At 35.2% G+C, this 20658-nt stretch overlaps 1 protein-coding gene across 2 annotated transcripts in view; it reads right to left on the minus strand.

Annotated features, from left to right (window-relative positions):
- LOC111048900 (forkhead box protein C1) overlaps positions 1–20151 on the minus strand; it is a 34547-nt gene extending 14396 nt beyond the window's left edge. The window contains exons 1-6 of one of the 2 annotated variants that reach the window (XM_039441026.1): positions 19804–20151; positions 8559–8590; positions 7102–7206; positions 5515–5776; positions 3534–3654; positions 1650–1717 (exon numbers count right to left, since the gene is read on the minus strand). In XM_039441026.1, coding sequence (XP_039296960.1) covers positions 1650–1717; positions 3534–3654; positions 5515–5776; positions 7102–7206; positions 8559–8590; positions 19804–19851 — 636 coding nt within the window. In that variant the 5' untranslated portion in view covers positions 19852–20151. The remainder of the gene's footprint in view (positions 1–1649; positions 1718–3533; positions 3655–5514; positions 5777–7101; positions 7207–8558; positions 8591–19803) is intronic. The other variant, XM_039441027.1, reaches the window with a different exon arrangement.
- Positions 20152–20658: the final 507 nt, after the last annotated feature.

The raw sequence follows: 20658 nt of genomic DNA on the forward strand, positions 1-20658 counted from the left end.
AATATCTTGACTATGACTGTGTTCTTTTTATAAACTGCTCTACCTACCCACGGTATATGGAAGAAGAAAAAGTAAAAACCGTGTTCCTACCTACCTCATGCACGAGAAGGAGGTTACAAAGTCCATTTCTCAAGGATTGGGTGGACCCCCATTAGTACCCCAGGAAAAAGACTCATGTCAGTTGATAGAGCTAATAAATAACTATACAGGGTATGGATTTGAAAAAATCGTTAGAGCCGTTTTTGAGAAAAACGTGAAAAACATGGTTTTTCAGTAACTGTCATTTTTCTCAAGAATATTACGGAGCTCCTGCAATTTTCTCAGAAATGAGACTCATGTCAGTTGATAGGGCTTATAAATAGCTATCCATGTTATAAATTTGAAGAAAATCGTTAGAGCCGTTTTCGAGAAAAACGTGAAAAACATGGTTTTTTAGTAATTATCCGCCATTTTTCCGCCATCTTGAATTGAATTTTATTGAATTTCTTATTGTCGGGTCCTCATGGTATAAGGACCTTAAGTTTAAAATTTCAAGTCAATCGGTTAATTAGGAATGGAGTTATCGTGTTCACAGACATACACACACACACATACACACACACACACACACACACACACACACATACACACACACACATACACACACACACACACATACACCATGGGATATCTACTTACGCTATTGTTTCTCTATGCTAATATCGTCCAACAAAGCTGCAAAGTCGAAAATTCTGTTCAAAACATTCCCTCCGAATTCCTCTGTCAATTGGTCTACTGTTACAAAACTGGAGATTTCACACTCAACACTAAGGCTCAACTCACACTTAGGCGACTCAGGTGGAGAAGAGACTGGACTCTAGTGGAGAGCATGTGTTTCCAAATGGTGACACTCAGACCAGTCGATTCTAGTCTCCGCGACGTCACCATTTCAAAACACATGCTCTCCACTAGAGTCCAGTCTCTTCTCCACCTGAGTCGCCTAAGTGTCAGTTGAGCCTTAAGCTGGTGCAACAGTCGTGGGGGAATGCGTGAACTTGTGAAAATATACATCAAATTGGAGAGAATTCGAAGCTCTATAAGGTTTTGATGAACAAGGATTCTCCATGGACTTTTATAAAGTTATATAAGAGGAAACATTTCAATTGGAGGAACTTTAAATGTCACACCTTCATGAGAAGATATCTTGAAAACTATGGCAGATTTAGAAAAAGTTCTTAAGCCATGTCCACACTGAACAAATGTTCCACAAACATTGTTTGTTTGTTTGTTGAAAAAGTTTGGGCAAATTTTATTATGTTTGCCCCTGGCCAGTGTGGAGGCGTCACCACACAAAATATAGTTGTAAGGGAAGAACAGGTTTCATGTTTTACAGCTGTCAACTCTAAAAATGTTTGGGAAAACAGTAATTTTTTGTTTGACAAACAATGATTGTCCAAACTTTCTAAAATGTTTGTCCTGAGCTCCTCAACAAACATGTTTGTCGAACATTTGTTCAGTGTGGACACGGCTTTAAATGAGAGGGAAAAGCTCAAACGAAATTGGGAAAATGATAGAAGAGGTATTTATGTGAAATATTAAAGATGTGGAGATAGTTTTGTTTCGTGTGTTTTTAATAAATTAATAAATAATAAAAAATAATAATAGTTTACCTCATTGACAGCGTTGCAGAAAAGGCTTGAGCTTAGAGAATCAGCTGTGCTAGCGGCTGACAGTGAACCTGTAACCAAAAGTAATTATATTGCAAATCAAAAACAAATTAAGACATTTATTTAATACGAAAATGAAGTACTATTGGATCAACCTCGCTCATAGCTCACTCAAAATGCCCCTGATTTTTTATCAGTAGTTGTACTGAGTTATCAAGAATTGCTTGCGATTAATTATTGCTGATCTAGTTGACAGCTGATATGTTATTTGAAATAATTACTAGCTTTTTCTTTGTTCATTTCTTGATGGCGCTTACACAAAAGCCGGTCAAATTCTAATCATGATCAATTCCACGAGAACCAATCAGAGAAGCCTTTTCTGATCAGTTCTCGTGGAATTAATCACGATCAAAATTTATCCGGCTTCTGTGCAACCGGGCCTTAATCTATTTCTTACACTTTCAATTTCATCTGTTATATACACAAAAAAGGACGAAGGAGTGCGTCAATTTCGTTGGCCAGCAAACTCGATTTGTATACTAGTTCAAAGAACATATGTGTGTTGAAAATTTGAAGTTTATTGATGGAAGAAGCTTTCTAGAGTTATTGTCGAACGTACAAAGAAATCCACGAACGGACAACGACTCTCGAGCTGCTATTCAAAAGTAGGAACTTGCTACGCTTGTTCAAATAGCGAATAATATTACACATAGAACAAATTAACAAATTACCGTACAAAAATGTAATATATTCGTGTATGAATGAAAATTTTTGTGAGATTATGTTATGCTTAGTATAAGACTGACAATAAAACTATAAATTCCTGTGTAAATAATTATTATTAATATTAATTCATTAGCATTTGAATAAATGCAATATCTTAGTAATTTCCATCTGTAATTCTTGTGTTGTTCTGGAGTTGATACAGTATTATGTTGTTGTAGATATAGAGGCATATTTTTTATTTTTTATTTTATTCAATCATTCAGAATTACACAACTTACAGAAAAGTACCACAGGCTTATAAGCCCAAAACGGTTCAAATTCTAATTCATACAACAGTCCAAATGTAGCTAGGTTATGTGTCACTCATTCTCCTATTACACATTCAATTTACAATTCAAAATACACAAATAGTTATTTGTGCAACTAGTGCGCAAAGTGACAGTTTGCTGCACCGAAAGAAACGGAATGGTTTGTTGAGTGCAGCAGAGGAGCTTTGCGCACGTATTTCACATTAAGTTTTTCCTACAGTTACCATTGTATATGAAAAGTGGGTAATTATGGGTAAAATTGCCTGGAATGCATCAAATGTTTTTCTGTGTAATTTTATTATTGATAAAAACCTTAATTTATTGTCAAATTGAATAAAAATGTTGTCCTTGGTTATAATATCTAATTAATAACGTGCTCGTTGTGCTTCGTTGCACCTCTGCTCACTATAGCAGCCCAGTCACTGTTACCAACTTCATTTTGATTTTGCTGCACTGTTGCTCCATATAACCTACTAAGTATTTTGCGTTGCCATGTTGCAAATCTGAAGTGCAGAAAAATTTTCCCGCACTAGAGCGGAAAAGTGATTCTTTGTGTTCTGTAATCAGTGCAGCAATGGCCACTTTTCAACGTAACTGAAAAAAAAATTATTTATAAATTTAAAATATTTCAAAATTGAATTAAATCAATTACAATTGATTAGAAAATTCCAAACTTTGAAAAAACTATAAAATTTTGAGACCGAAATATTGAATGACAGACAATTATGGCAACACCTATGTTAATCAGGTTTGACTGACTTTATAATGTGGATATTACTGCTCTAATAGACAGTTAAATATTGATCATGGTTGAATATTGATCACGTTTGAATATTGATCATGGTTAACTCACCGACTGGTCGCATAATATAGTTTCTGAAGTAGTGCACCATAAGATAGCTGCCTCCAACGTTTGTCTTGCCACTATCCGAGTAACTAATGACTAGCGGGTACAGGTCGGGTTTGGATGTCACCTAAAACATACAAACAATAATATTAATGAATAGATATAAACAGGTTGAATAATTATTCCATAGTACTCTCCATGTGAATTGAAAAACTACAAGACTCAACCTATTTTGGACTAGGTGTTATCATAGAGAAACAATAGCGTAAGTAGATATCCCAAGGTAAAGGGCGTTTATGTCGCAACTTTTACTGTTATCTCAAGCTGATAGTCCAAGGACTATCAGGATATCCTGATCTGATGACGGACCCTGAGGAGCTCAGTGAAGAGTACACTATGGTCAGTCATTGCATCTCTATATTTTCTATTTCTGTACCTAAACTGTATTATATTGGAGAGAAGATATCCCAATGCTCTCTATCTATCTCTATATCTTTGTTGTATTATCACATCTCTATCTTTTTCTATGCCTATACATTACTAATATCGGGGCACCGAGCTTCGCTCGTTATTTTTATTTATTGATAAACAGAACACAATTATCTAAAATAATAAAATAATAAGCCTACAAATCTTGTGTACATGTAGCATAGTGTTAGTGAGTGATACCATAGAGAAACAATAGCGTAAGTAGATGTCCCAAGGTAAAGGGCGTTTATGTCGCAACTTTTACTGTTATCTCAAGCTGATAGTCCACGTAGTTATTTCCTGTCAAGCTTTATGACGCTGGTAGTCTCCCTTGTTGTGCCGTTCATACACTCTCACCCGGTCAAAACAGTACAAATCGACAGTAATCGGCTTGAGATAACAGTAAAAGTTGAGACATAAACGCCCTATACCATGGCATATCTACTTACGCTATTGTTTCTCTATGGTATTATCTAGATTAGGGTGAGGAATAGAACAAGGTCACCTTATTTTTCCTCTCCCTATCATTTTGATAATGTACTTATTGTATAAATGAATAAATATCAAGTAGCTATTATGAAATAAGTTATTAGAAAATGGAATAAATGAATTTTTAATTTACTATGACCCTGGGTTTTCTGGGAACTGAATACTAGATGGAGCGAGACGTTGATGGAGTGAGGAGGGCACTGATCTTGTTGTAGGAGAGGAAAGGTCAGAGTTGAGTTTTTACTCTTAAATAGCTATATGCTGGAATTATTTGATAATATAAGATTGAATATAGATTTTTCGAATACAGATTTTACTGCTGATACTGGACTCTCTGTGAACTAAAAACTAGATGAAGTGAGATGTTGATATAGTGGGGAGGAGACCACTGACTCCTTGTAAGGCTAGCCATCTTGAATAATTCATCAGTCTTGTATCATTTAGTTGTGGAATATTGTGAAACTATCGAAATGTTCTATGACACTGTACTTTCTGCAACTGTATACTAGATGGAATGAAACAATGAAGTAGTGACTGACTTCGTTGTAAGGTGGCGGATCATGGAAGGAGAAGCAGTGACTGTGTTGAGGAGGGTCATTTAGTTGTGAAATATTTTGAAACTATAACTATGAAGGCTACTATGACACTGGACTTTCTGGGAACTGAATACTAGATGAAATGAAACAATGATGCAGTGACTCACCTCGTTGTAAGGTGGCGGTTGATGGAAGAGAAGCAGTGACTGTGTTGAGGAGGGTCGATTAGTTGTGGAATATTCTGAAACTATAACTATGAAGGCTACTATGACACTGGACTTTCTGGGAACTGAATACTAGATGAAATGAAACAATGATGCAGTGACTCACCTCGTTGTAAGGTGGCGGTTGATGGAAGGAGAAGCAGTGACTGTGTTGAGGAGGGTCGATTAGTTGTGGAATATTCTGAAACTATAACTATGAAGGCTACTATGACACTGGACTTTCTGGGAACTGAATACTAGATGAAATGAAACAATGATGCAGTGACTCACCTCGTTGTAAGGTGGCGGTTGATGGAAGGAGGAGCAGCGACTGTAGTGAGGAGGTGGCTGAAAGCAGCTGCCAGCTGATTGGCTGTCAGGTGAGGAGGCAGCGTCCATTCCTCCTCCTCTGCCGCCCGACCTTGAGGAGGAGGCGTGCCCTCGTGAGGTGTGCCCTGCCGAGGCATGCCCCCCTGAGGCATGCCCCTTACGTCGCCACACACCGCATGCACACACGCCACAGCACACGCACACGCCCACCACAATGACGCACCTGAAATCACAGAATATTCAAAATACATGGAAGAATACATTACATGAGAGAAAAATGATACATCTATTAGGCCTGTATGCAGACCTGTGAACGGAAACAGGCTTTCTTGAATTCTTGCTTCTTGTTGTACATACCTTGTAGAAGTGTCTCGTTACTTGTTGGTCACACCTCCTAGAAGTTTTGATACTTGTAAGAATTCACTAGTCCACTTGTAAAAGTTCTTTCAATGAATTCAATTCCATTTGCATCTAGCAACAAAATTGTTTTCCTCCCTCAGTGGAATTAACAGGGAAATTTTGTACTGGATGGACAGAAGCTCAATGTTTTTCTAGACTTTCTTGAAAAAGAGAAACTTTTTTGTGAGTACTTGTTGGACACACCCTGTGGGAGCTCCAATACTTGTTGGAGACTCCTTGTAGAAGTCTACATGTAAAAATTCTGGTGATGAATTCAATTCAATTTGCATCTAGCAACAAAAGTGTTTTCCTCCCTCAGTGGAATTAACAGGGAAATTTTGTACTGGATGGACAGAAGCTCAATGTTTTATTAGATTTTCTTGAAAAAGAGAAACTATTTTTGTCAGTACTTGTTGGATACATTCTGTATAAGTCTCGGTACTTCTTGGACACATCTCGTAGAAGTCTCGTTATTTATTGGACACACCTAGTAGTAGTCTCAGTACTTGTTTGACACACCTTGTAGAAGTCTATTTGTGACAAGTTTCTCTGTAGTGGAATTGATGTTATAAAGTGAGTGAAAATGATAGATGGTGGAGTTGCTGATTCTCTGTTAGCACCACCTTCTGAAGTAGGTGACTGTGATTCAAGTCATCCCCGTATATCCAGTCTAATATTAATTATGGATTCTTGTTAATATGATCAATTATATCTCAAATATATATTTCATTCAGTAATAACATATATATTCTTATTATATTGGGATAAACTATTTTGGTATGGTAGTTCATTATGATTTTCCAAAGCCAAAAATCAATTTGGCAACTTGAAAAGAATAGAGCTATCATGCTTTGTCCTGTCATTGGACAAAATCAATATGATACAGTGTCATCTCAACTTGATTCGATATATTTGCTATCTGCTGTGTCGAATTATAGACAAGGATAGCAACACTAATGTTAATCAGGTGCTCACATTATAATGTGGACCTCACTATAAATGGAGAGTGCTGTAATGTAAAGCACTGGCCGTCAGTAGCTTTCTGTCAGTACTGCAATTGTCTATGATAATCTTTTTTGTTTATTTCCAAAATATATGGAATATATTGTATTTTTAGATGTAAAATAAATAAATATTAGAGATCCTCACCATAGATACCAGTGATTCCAGAAGACAAGGTTGAATAGGCTGGGAGTGGGTTGTGAGTAGAGGTAGCAACAGCCCAATGTGCAACATTCTTTCGGGGGAGTGCAACTGAAACACAACATTAAACACAAATAACACACAATAAAACATACTATAAATATTTCAAAGTCTATTATAACATGAAATAACTGTTTAGAACCTATTCAAATATATGGAAGTATGCTTGAAACCTATTTATGACTGTTGCAAACTCAACAAAGATAATAAAAATTGATTAAACACATAAAAATAAACAAATGATGTTGATTATATATATATATAATATATATATATATATATATATATATATATATATATATATATATATATATATATATTAAAGATATTCTAAACACTATCAAAACATGAAATAACAGTTTAGAACTCATACAAATATATGAGGGTATGTTTGAAACCCATATATGACTCTTGCAAACTTAACAAAGACTATGAAAATGAATGAAACACACAAAAATGAACAAATATTATTGATAAAATATACTAGCGATATTCCAAACTCTACAAAAACATGAAATATCTGTTTAGAACCCATGGAAATGTATGAGGTTATTTTTGAAACCTTTATATTACTGTTAAAAAGTCCACAGAAACTGTGAAGATGAATTAAATACGTGGAAATGGACAAATTCTGTTGTTAAAATTTATTAAAGATATTCCAAACTCTACCAAAACATGGAATAACTGTTAAGAACTCATTTAAATGTATCATGATATGTTTGAAACCAATATATGATAGTTGCAAACTCAACAAAGACTATTAAAATATATTAAACACACAAAAATTAACAAATTATGTTGGTTATTATATACTAAAGATATTCTAAACACTATCAAAACATGAAATAATGGTTTAGAACCCATATGAATGTAGGGGGGTATGTTTGAAATCAATATATATCTGTTGCAAACTAAACAAAGACTATGAAAATTGATCAAACATACAAAAATGAACAAATTCTGTTGATAAAATATACTAAAAACATTGAATATCTTTTCAGAATCCATTAGTAAAGTAAATTCGTATGGCTTTTGTTGGTGGGGATCCCTAGCGGGAAGGTCCCACTGCCTGAATATATAATTTAAGCCGTCAATTAGCCTTACAACTGTCATACTTCAGCCGGGACCGACAGTTTAACAGGCCCATCCGATAACACGGGAGTGATCTGGTTAAAAAACTTTTAGTGATGAGAGGGTTTGAACCCGGGATCTCTATGCTACTATGCAAGCACTCTATCCACTAGACCACGGACCACTCCTTCAGAATCCATTGATAACTGTTGAGAAATCTTTAAAAAAATTTAAATTTTTTTAGGAGATATTTTACATCATTATTCATTATTCACAATTTTTAAAATTATTCCAGAAACTAGAAAATTTTATTACTATGACGTCATACTCACAAATAGTCACCATCACAGTATTTGGACGTTGCCTGTAAAATAAAATTTACAAAAATTATTAAATGAAATTTTTTTAATTCAACCAAATAAATTATTAAACTATAGGCTACTTACAGAGAAATTGATAAAAATGCTAATAAATTCCAAAAATTGATAGGAAGTATTTTGAAATAGTATACTGTTGGATACTATTTATAGGATATCAAAAATAAATAATATTGGAATTCTATTCTCTGACAAATATATTTTGAGATTTAATGTATTTTTCATGAATATTTCTTCAATAACAATTATGGAGATAATCAAAGGACAAAGAAAATTGGAAATTCAAAGGAAATTTATTATAAGTGAATAATTTCATTTTGGAATCAAAATACAGTTGTAGGAAAATAAACATAATGCAGTTCATAATAGAAGCGAAAAATGACAAATCTCCAATTTCCATTGCAGTACGTTGGTAGGGAAAAAGGGGAAAAATAATATCCCTGCGCTGGCAGCCCTGTTTTCGAGCGCTATTGATCCACAGAGGGCAGACAAATAATAATGTCCAAGCAACGGTAGTAACTCAGAGTTGATACAGTATCAAATACATGTGTATCATATGTGATACAGGATCAAATAGATTGTATCAGTACTCGATAATCAGATGGACGATTCCCGGGTTCGATTCCCGGTCTGGGCGCAATTTTTGGACAGTTCCTTCTCCCAATTTTCCTCTGCTATCAAGTTATTCAGTCAATATTTGCAGTAGCAGAAGTTCTATTTAGTTCTATTTATATAGCTTACTTCGGATATTTGAAATGATTATTATACAGTATATCTCGATAATAAATATTGTTTGGAAAGTGAGGTCCACGTTATAATGGCGGAGGTCGAATGATAGACAAGGATATAGTAAGGTTCACGTTATAATGATAGAAAAATAGCAGAACAACGTTGCCGATCCCTTGTCTTGTCAATGCCTTCTATAGACGGTAGCTGATACAGGTTTATTGATGTAATATCAACTGTTCATTCGTGTTTAAAATAATCAATCATAATTTATTAAGTAAGAAATTATATTTTTCAATAATTTCATAATGAATTTCCATAAAAAAGATGAAATATTTTGTTAATTGATTATGAATTCTACATTGTTAGAAGACGATCTGGGAACAGAGCAAAGCGAGAAAGAAATAGCGCTATCCGCTTTGTTGAATGATAGACAAGGATAGCAACAGCAATGTTAGTCGAATACTGCCATTATAACGTGGACCTCACTGTAGCTACCCTATGCAGTAGTCCACACAGCATCAGAAATAACAACAAAGAAAATTCAACGTCCGTCGCAGTGGAAAGCCGGAAAACTGTGCCAAACACCCTTTCCACTTTCCTCCATCTGCTCCTCCCACTCCTCCTTCTCCTCCTCACTCCTCCCTCTCCTCCTTCTCCCCATCCCACTCCTCCTTCTCCTCCTCCCCCTCTGCATTCTCCTACTCCTACTCCTCCACCTCCTCCTTCTTCTCCTCTTCCGCATCCTCTTCTTCTTCTTCTTCTGCTACGACACGGCCCGAATAAATTCAACATGAGGCTCCAGAAATATTATCATTCCCCTTCCATTCTGAGACAGTCACACCACTCTCAGTCTCACAGATTTTCTCTTCTTCCTCTTCTTCTTTTTCTTTTTCTTGTTCCTCTTCTTCTTCTTCTTCCTCATCTTCCTCATCTCTTCCCTCTTCTTTTACTTCTCCTTCTCCTTCATTTATTTATTTCATTGATAGGTTTTGGCACAGTTTTAATTTTTCTGCTCAAAAAATTTTAAGTTTATTTCAATATTATTGAAACTTTCGGATTGTTTAGTGTTATTTCCGGCTCTTATCAACCCTTCGAAATTCAAAATTCATCAGTCATATCTCGAATACGTATTCTCTGAGTGTTAATCTTTGGTGAAAACAGAAATTTTAAACTTAACCGCACTTTGGACTATTTATGTGCCAAAATCAAGGAATTGAAGAAGTTTTGGGCAATTGCCTGTTTCTCTTTCCAAATATCGTGTTTGTGACTGTTCTAATAAATAAATAAATAATCACAAATCATAATCATAATATTATATAATATGATTGGGAGAAGACAACAGGCATAGCCCAAAACTCTCTTCTCCCAAATTTTTTACAAATGAAAGTTTCGAAAAAGAAGGAGGCTAGGATTCCACTTTCACTTCAAAAAGTTCGATTTTCACTTCAAAACTAATGACTAAGCTGAAATTTTCAAACTTTGATATTTAAAAACAAAAATATTTCACTTAAATCTCTACAAATTGGAAATTTTCGAGTGATTTTGAAAAATTTTGAGCCATAAAAGAAATACAACTTCACTATAATTAGCAAAGCTGTTATTATTTCAAATAATATTAACGTTTTGCCCATTTAAAAGCCAGAACTTAACCTCCCTATTCTTTCCTTTAGAACTTCCTTTAAAAACCTTCTACCGTTAGGTCCACGTTATAACTGCAGTGTTCGATTAGCAGTGGTGTTGCTGTCCCAGTCTAACATTCAAGAAAGCGGAGAGCGCTATCTCTTTCTTGCTTTGCTCTGTTGCCAGATCGGCTTTCAACAATGTAGAATTAATAACTAATTATTAACAAAATATTTCATCTTAATTGTGAGAGTGTTATTATGAAATTATTGAAAACTATAATTTCTTGCTCAATAAAGTATAATTATTGATTATTTTGAACTAGAATGAACAGTTAATATTACATCAATAAACCTGTATTAGCTACCGTCTATAGAAGGCATTGACAAGACAGAGGATCGGCAACGTTGTTCTGCTATCTCTCTCCACTGCCAATATTACATCAATAAACCTATTAAAACAATATAAATACATCTAGTGTCCTTTTATTTGAAACTTTAAAATATTTCAACTAAAATAGTTTTTAATAAAATGGTACTAAAAGTTTTCATATCGTTTTCATTTGAATAAAGTAGCCCTTATAAGTGGAGTGATTTCATCAATAAACCTGTATCAGCTACTGTCTATAGAAGGCATTGACAAGACGGAGGCTCGGCAACTTGTTCTCCTATCTTTATCCACTGCCATTATAACGTGGACCTCACCATAGGTTGTGTTCATACACTAGACGAATTGGAATCTTGCAATATTGAGGCACTTCTTGGTAATGTATGTTATCATATTCATTCTATTTTCCATCTGCTTTCCTCCTTTTACCCTGTACTGCTTTTAGTAACAAATTTGTTTCCTTCAGAAATTTGAATAGGCAACCCTTCGTACATCATTGATTTTTTAAATTTCTTTTGTCAGCATTTCTAATGAAGAGTAATGGGAAGATCTCATTTAACCAATACTGTCAAATATCAGTGAACTTCATTCTAAAGAGTAGTATAGGCAACCCGTCGTACAGCTTCTAATTATTTCATCTGTCAGTATTCCCAATGCATAATCACCTATGCATTCCGTTGAATCGACGCTGACAGATTGTAGTGAACTCTGTACAAAAAGTCAATGGCTGATAATAAAATAATAGAAGAAACCAGAAGACAGACAGATGGGAATAAGAGAGAAAGAGGGTGAGTGAGTGATAGAGACAGAGAAAGACACACAGAAAGAGATAGAGACACACACAGAGAGATAGAGAGTGTGTGAGAGAGCGATTCAGATTCTTTTTGTGTAGTTGAGAAGTTGATATTGTGGTAATTATTCATATTGAATGAAAAAGACTAAGAAATTGTCAAAAACCACAGATTTATTGATAGTTAGAAAGACCAAGTTTATCAGAGATTGACAATGGTGTAACAACCGAAACCGGTCTTTATAAGTATCAATAAATCTGTGGTTTTTTGACAATTTCTTAGTCTTTTTCATTCAAGATTCAGATTCCTTTATTCATGAATTTAACAGAACAAAATTCAACTTAAGTTCTAGCGTTAAAAGTAGATACCAATAGCAGTAGAATAACATGGTGAATCATATTAAACTGAAGAGTTCTACAATAATATTGAGCAAGAATAATGATGAAATATGCGAAAGTTAAGGTTCTACTGTAATGTTTTCACATGAAACGGTGAAGTTTGGACCTTGAGAAGTTCATTCTCAGAGAGGGTATCAGAGAGAGAGAGAGAGAGATTGATTGATTGAGTACTTTATTCATGTAGATTACAATATATACTGGCTTATACACTTATATACAATAGCTTACAATACAGCTAAATTATGGATGAATTTACAAAATATAAATTAAGAAAATAATTATTGAGCTGTATATAATATGAGAAAAAACAATTTTTGTAATAACTATAGATAAAATAGATGATATTGTTATACATCCACATAAATTAGCGGAGCTTTGGACATATCAATGTCCATTATTTGGAAAGAATATTCGAAGTATTCTTCCCACTAACTCTCCACCAAAAGAGAGATAGAAAGAGAGAGAGAGATAATAAATGAGAAGAAAAAAGAGATAGAAGAAAATTCAGAGGAAAAACAATTTTCTTCAGATAATAATGTAGACCGACTTGAGTACCTTTATTGTACAGTGAGGGCTCTTGTACTAATTGGCATTGCCTCTGTAGTGGGGTCCACGTTATAATGGCAGTGGAGAAAGATAGCAGAACAGCATTGCTGATTCTCTGCCTTGCCACTGCCTTTTGAAGAGGATAGCTGATACTCGTATACCTGATGTAATTTCAACTATTCATTCTTGATTTTAATTATCGACTATATCTTGTTTCTCAAGAGTATATATTCTTATATAATTGGATAATGAATTATCATGATGGGGGATTGGATATTTTGTTAATTATATTTCTAAATTGTTAGAATACGACGTGTGAGCTTTTTTTGTTTTTTCTCATGAAATATATTCCTACAATTTTGAAACACGATATGGGAACAGTGCGGAGATGGTAAAGGATAGCGTTATCTGCTTTGTCGAATGATAGACAAGGATAGCGATACTATGTTGATCAAAATACTGTCATTACAACGTGGACCTCACTATAGAAAATGATAGAGATATCTGCTTTGTTGAATGACAGACAAGGATAGCAACACCAGTGTTGATAAAGTGCTGACTTTATAACATGGATCTCTCTATATTCTTCTTAACCTAGAAAAGGATAGAGCTATCTGCTTTGTCCAAAGTCGGACAAGGATAGCAATACTATTGAATGAAAAAGACTAAGAAAGATAAACTGTTTATCAGAGATTGACAATGGTGTAATAACCGAAACCGGTCTCTCTAATTATCAATAAATCAGTGGTTTTTTGACAATTGCTTAGTCTTTTTCATTCAATATGAATAATTACCACAATATCAACTTCTCAACTACACAAAAAGTGAAAATAGCAATACTATGTTGGACTATAGAAAAAGAAAGAGGTATTTGTTTTGGCTTCAGACAGACAAGGATAGCAACACTATTGTTGATCAAATACTGCCATTATAACGTGGATCTCACTATACTAACATTAACCTAGAAAAAGATAGAGCTATCTGCCTTGTCGAATGATAGACAAGGATAGCAATACTATGTTGATCAAATACTGCCATTATAACGTGGACCTAACTATACTTCCCTCAACCTAGAAAAGGATAGAGCTATCTTCTTGTTCAAATGATAGAGAAGGATAGCAATACTATGTTGATCGAATACTGCCATTATAACGTGGAATATAGAGCAAGATTGAGCTATATGCTTTGCCTCCAGACAGACAAGGATAGCAACACTATTGTTGATCAAATACTGCCATTATAACTTGGACCTCACTATACTTCCCTCAACCTAGAAAAGGATAGAGCTACCTGCGTTGTCCAATGTCAGACAAGGATAGCAACACCAATCTCAATCAGATGCTGACTTTATAGCATGGATCATACCATACTCCCCTTAACCTAGAAAGGGATAGAGCTATCAGCTTTGTCTGCTGACAGACAAGGATAGCAACACCAATCTCAATCAGATGCTGACTTTATAACATAGATAATACTATACTCCCCTTAACCTAGAAAGGATCTACTGTAATGTTTTCACATGAAACGGTGAAGTTTGGACCTTGAGAAGTTCATTCTCAGAGAGGGTATCAGAGAGAGAGAGAGAGAGATTGAATGATTGAGTACTTTATTTATGTAGATTACAATATATACTGGCTTATACACTTATATACAATAGCTTACAATACAGCTAAATTATGGATGAATTTACAAAATATAAATTAAGAAAATAATTATTGAGCTGTATATAATATGAGAAAAAACAATTTTTGTAATAACTATAGATAAAATAGATGATATTGTTATACATCCACATAAATTAGCGGAGCTTTGGACATATCAATGTCCATTATTTGGAAAGAATATTCGAAGTATTCTTCCCACTAACTCTCCACCAAAGAGAGATAGAAAGAGAGAGAGAGATAATAAATGAGAAGAAAAAGAGATAGAAGAAATTCAGAGGAAAAACAATTTTCTTCAGATAATAATGTAGACCGTCTTGAGTACCTTTATTGTACAGTGAGGGCTCTTGTACTAATTGGCATTGCCTCTGTAGTGGGGTCCACGCTATAATGGCAGTGGAGAAAGATAGCAGAACAGCATTGCTGATTCTCTGCCTTGCCACTGCCTTTTGAAGAGGATAGCTGATACTCGTATACCTGATGTAATTTCAACTATTCATTCTTGATTTTAATTATCGACTATATCTTGTTTCTCAAGAGTATATATTCTTATATAATTGGATAATGAATTATCATGATGGGGGATTGGATATTTTGTTAATTATATTTCTAAATTGTTAGAATACGACGTGTGAGCTTTTTTTGTTTTTTCTCATGAAATATATTCCTACAATTTTGAAACACGATATGGGAACAGTGCGGAGATGGTAAAGGATAGCGTATCTGCTTTGTCGAATGATAGACAAGGATAGCAATACTATGTTGATCAAATACTGCCATTATAACTTGGACCTCACTATACTTCCCTCAACCTAGAAAGGATAGAGCTATCAGCTTTGTCTGCAGACAGACAAGGATAGCAACACTATTGTTGATCAAATACTGCCATTATAACTTGGACCTCACTATACTTCCCTCAACCTAGAAAGGATAGAGCTACCTGCTTTGTCCCATGACAGACAAGGATAGCAATACTATTGAATGAAAAAGACTAAGAAAGATAAACTGTTTATCAGAGATTGACAATGGTGTAACAACCGAAACCGGTCTTTATAAGTATCAATAAATCTGTGGTTTTTTGACAATTGCTTAGTCTTTTTCATTCAATATGAATAATTACCACAATATCAACTTCTCAACTACACAAAAAGTGAAAATAGCAATACTATGTTGATCGAATACTGCCATTATAACGTGGAATATAGAGCAAGATTGAGCTATATGCTTTGCCTCCAGACAGACAAGGATAGCAACACTATTGTTGATCAAATACTGCCATTATAACTTGGACCTCACTATACTTCCCTCAACCTAGAAAGGGATAGAGCTACCTGCATTGTCCAATGTCAGACAAGGATAGCAATACTATGTTGATCAAATACTGCCATTATAACGTGGACCTAACTATACTTCCCTCAACCTAGAAAGGATAGAGCTATCTTCTTGTTCAAATGATAGAGAAGGATAGCAATACTATGTTGATCGAATACTGCCATTATAACGTGGAATATAGAGCAAGATTGAGCTATATGCTTTGCCTCCAGACAGACAAGGATAGCAACACTATTGTTGATCAAATACTGCCATTATAACTTGGACCTCACTATAGGTTGTGTTCATACACTAGACGAATTGGAATCTTGCAATATTGAGGCACTTCTTGGTAATGTATGTTATCATATTCATTCTATTTTCCATCTGCTTTCCTCCTTTTACCCTGTACTGCTTTTAGTAACAAATTTGTTTCCTTCAGAAATTTGAATAGGCAACCCTTCGTACATCATTGATTTTTTAAATTTCTTTTGTCAGCATTTCTAATGAAGAGTAATGGGAAGATCTCATTTAACCAATACTGTCAAATATCAGTGAACTTCATTCTAAAGGAGTAGTATAGGCAACCCGTCGTACAGCTTCTAATTATTTCATCTGTCAGTATTCCCAATGCATAATCACCTATGCATTCCGTTGAATCGACGCTGACAGAATGTAGTGAACTCTGTACAAAAAGTCAATGGCTGATAATAAAATAATAGAAGAAACCAGAAGACAGACAGATGGGAATAAGAGAGAAAGAGGGTGAGTGAGTGATAGAGACAGAGAAAGACACACAGAAAGAGATAGAGACACACACAGAGAGATAGAGAGTGTGTGAGAGAGCGATTCAGATTCTTTTTGTGTAGTTGAGAAGTTGATATTGTGGTAATTATTCATATTGAATGAAAAAGACTAAGAAATTGTCAAAAACCACAGATTTATTGATAGTTAGAAAGACCAAGTTTATCAGAGATTGACAATGGTGTAACAACCGAAACCGGTCTTTATAAGTATCAATAAATCTGTGGTTTTTTGACAATTTCTTAGTCTTTTTCATTCAAGATTCAGATTCCTTTATTCATGAATTTAACAGAACAAAATTCAACTTAAGTTCTAGCGTTAAAAGTAGATACCAATAGCAGTAGAATAACATGGTGAATCATATTAAACTGAAGAGTTCTACAATAATATTGAGCAAGAATAATGATGAAATATGCGAAAGTTAAGGTTCTACTGTAATGTTTTCACATGAAACGGTGAAGTTTGGACCTTGAGAAGTTCATTCTCAGAGAGGGTATCAGAGAGAGAGAGAGAGAGATTGAATGATTGAGTACTTTATTTATGTAGATTACAATATATACTGGCTTATACACTTATATACAATAGCTTACAATACAGCTAAATTATGGATGAATTACAAAATATAAATTAAGAAAATAATTATTGAGCTGTATATAATATGAGAAAAAACAATTTTTGTAATAACTATAGATAAAATAGATGATATTGTTATACATCCACATAAATTAGCGGAGCTTTGGACATATCAATGTCCATTATTTGGAAAGAATATTCGAAGTATTCTTCCCACTAACTCTCCACCAAAAGAGAGATAGAAAGAGAGAGAGAGATAATAAATGAGAAGAAAAAAGAGATAGAAGAAAATTCAGAGGAAAAACAATTTTCTTCAGATAATAATGTAGACCGTCTTGAGTACCTTTATTGTACAGTGAGGGCTCTTGTACTAATTGGCATTGCCTCTGTAGTGGGGTCCACGCTATAATGGCAGTGGAGAAAGATAGCAGAACAGCATTGCTGATTCTCTGCCTTGCCACTGCCTTTTGAAGAGGATAGCTGATACTCGTATACCTGATGTAATTTCAACTATTCATTCTTGATTTTAATTATCGACTATATCTTGTTTCTCAAGAGTATATATTCTTATATAATTGGATAATGAATTATCATGATGGGGGATTGGATATTTTGTTAATTATATTTCTAAATTGTTAGAATACGACGTGTGAGCTTTTTTTGTTTTTTCTCATGAAATATATTCCTACAATTTTGAAACACGATATGGGAACAGTGCGGAGATGGTAAAGGATAGCGTTATCTGCTTTGTCGAATGATAGACAAGGATAGCGATACTATGTTGATCAAAATACTGTCATTACAACGTGGACCTCACTATAGAAAATGATAGAGATATCTGCTTTGTTGAATGACAGACAAGGATAGCAACACCAGTGTTGATAAAGTGCTGACTTTATAACATGGATCTCTCTATATTCTTCTTAACCTAGAAAGGATAGAGCTATCTGCTTTGTCCAAAGTCGGACAAGGATAGCAATACTATTGAATGAAAAAGACTAAGAAAGATAAACTGTTTATCAGAGATTGACAATGGTGTAATAACCGAAACCGGTCTCTCTAATTATCAATAAATCAGTGGTTTTTTGACAATTGCTTAGTCTTTTTCATTCAATATGAATAATTACCACAATATCAACTTCTCAACTACACAAAAAGTGAAAATAGCAATACTATGTTGGACTATAGAAAAAGAAAGAGGTATTTGTTTTGGCTTCAGACAGACAAGGATAGCAACACTATTGTTGATCAAATACTGCCATTATAACGTGGATCTCACTATACTAACATTAACCTAGAAAAAGACAGAGCTATCTGCCTTGTCGAATGATAGACAAGGATAGCAATACTATGTTGATCAAATACTGCCATTATAACGTGGACCTCACTATACTTCCCTCAACCTAGAAAAGGATAGAGCTATCTGCCTTGTCGAATGATAGACAAGGATAGCAACACTATTGTTGATCAAATACTGCCATTATAACTTGGACCTCACTATACTTCCCTCAACCTAGAAAAGGATAGAGCTACCTGCTTTGTCTGCAGACAGACAAGGATAGCAACACCAATGTTAATCAGATGCTGACTTTATAGCATGGATCATACCATACTATACTCCCCTTAACCTAGAAAAGGATAGAGCTATCTGCCTTGTCGAATGATAGACAAGGATAGCAATACTATGTTGATCAAATACTGCCATTATAACGTGGACTTCACTATAGAAAAAGATAGAGCTATCTGCTTTGTCGAATGATAGACAAGGATAGCAATACTAATGTTGATCAAATACTGCCATTATAACGTGGACTATAGAAAAAGATAGAGCTATATGCTTTGTCTTCAGACAGACAAGGATAGCAACACTATTGTTGATCAAATACTGCCATTATAACTTGGACCTCACTATACTTCCCTCAACCTAGAAAAGGATAGAGCTACCTGCATTGTCCAATGTCAGACAAGGATAGCAACACCAATCTCAATCAGATGCTGACTTTATAGCATGGATCATACCATACTCCCCTTAACCTAGAAAGGGATAGAGCTACCTGCTTTGTCCCATGACAGACAAGGATAGCAACACCAATCTCAATCAGATGCTGACTTTATAGCATAGATAATACTATACTGCCCTTAACCTAGAAAGGGATAGAGCTACCTGCTTTGTCTGCAGACAGACAAGGATAGCAACACCAATCTCAATCAAATGCCGACTTTATAGCATGGATAATACTATACTCCCCTTAACCTAGAAAGGGATAGAGCTATCAGCTTTGTCTGCAGACAGACAAGGATAGCAACAGCTATGTTAATCAGGTGCTGACTTTATAACGTTTTTAAAATGAGTATTTTTTGAATGGTAAGCTATACTCACTTTTCCGGCTAGAATGACGACAGCCAGTGTTAATGGCCACAGAGACATGCTATCATGGCAAGCTTGGTTTTTGCTGAGTCGGCGCTTTCTCTCTCGCGACTCGTGGTAAACATCCTCCTCTCTCTCTCTCCTCCGCTCACTCACCCTCGTTTCCTCTCTCACTAGCACACTAGTGTCATATCTCAGTCTCTCTCACTCGTGCACTCGTGTCATCACTCACTCTCTCTCTGTCACTTGTGTCCTTTTATCACTTTCACGCACTCGTGTTCTATTTTCTCACTCGCTCGCACACTCGTGTGCTCTCACTCGCACAATCGTGCCTCACAGTTGGGCTGCTGAAGCCACACTGAAGCAGATCTCCAAAGCTCGATCCAGATTCCCCTTTCTTCCTGTAAATTTCCCTGTTCCAGTTTGAGATTCCCTTTTTTCAGTGGTAGATTTCCCAGTCTCCCGCAAATAGAGTCCCCAGTTCTGTGGATCCCCTTTCACGGGGATAATTCTCTGTTTTAGTTCGAATTCCCTTTTTTCAGTGATAGATTTCCCACTGTCTCCCGGCAATTCGAGGCCCCAGCTCTGTGGATCCCTTTTAACGGGGTAAATTCCCGTGTTTCAGTTGGAAAATTCCCTTTTGACTTTCATTGTCCTACCAACTACCTTTGGTAAGGGAGATATTCAGTAAGAGATTTCCCTGTCCCGCAATTTGAGTCTCCAAGCTCTGTGGATCCCCTTTCTCCAGGAAAATTTCCCTGTTCCAGTTTGAAATTCCCTTTTTTCTTTGCTTGCCCTTCTCACTACCATTGGTAAGGAGAGTATTCAGTAATAGATTTCCCTGTCCCGCAATTTGATTCTCCAAGC

Source organism: Nilaparvata lugens, chromosome 14 (assembly GCF_014356525.2).
Source record: "Nilaparvata lugens isolate BPH chromosome 14, ASM1435652v1, whole genome shotgun sequence".
Lineage (NCBI taxonomy): Eukaryota > Metazoa > Arthropoda > Insecta > Hemiptera > Delphacidae > Nilaparvata > Nilaparvata lugens.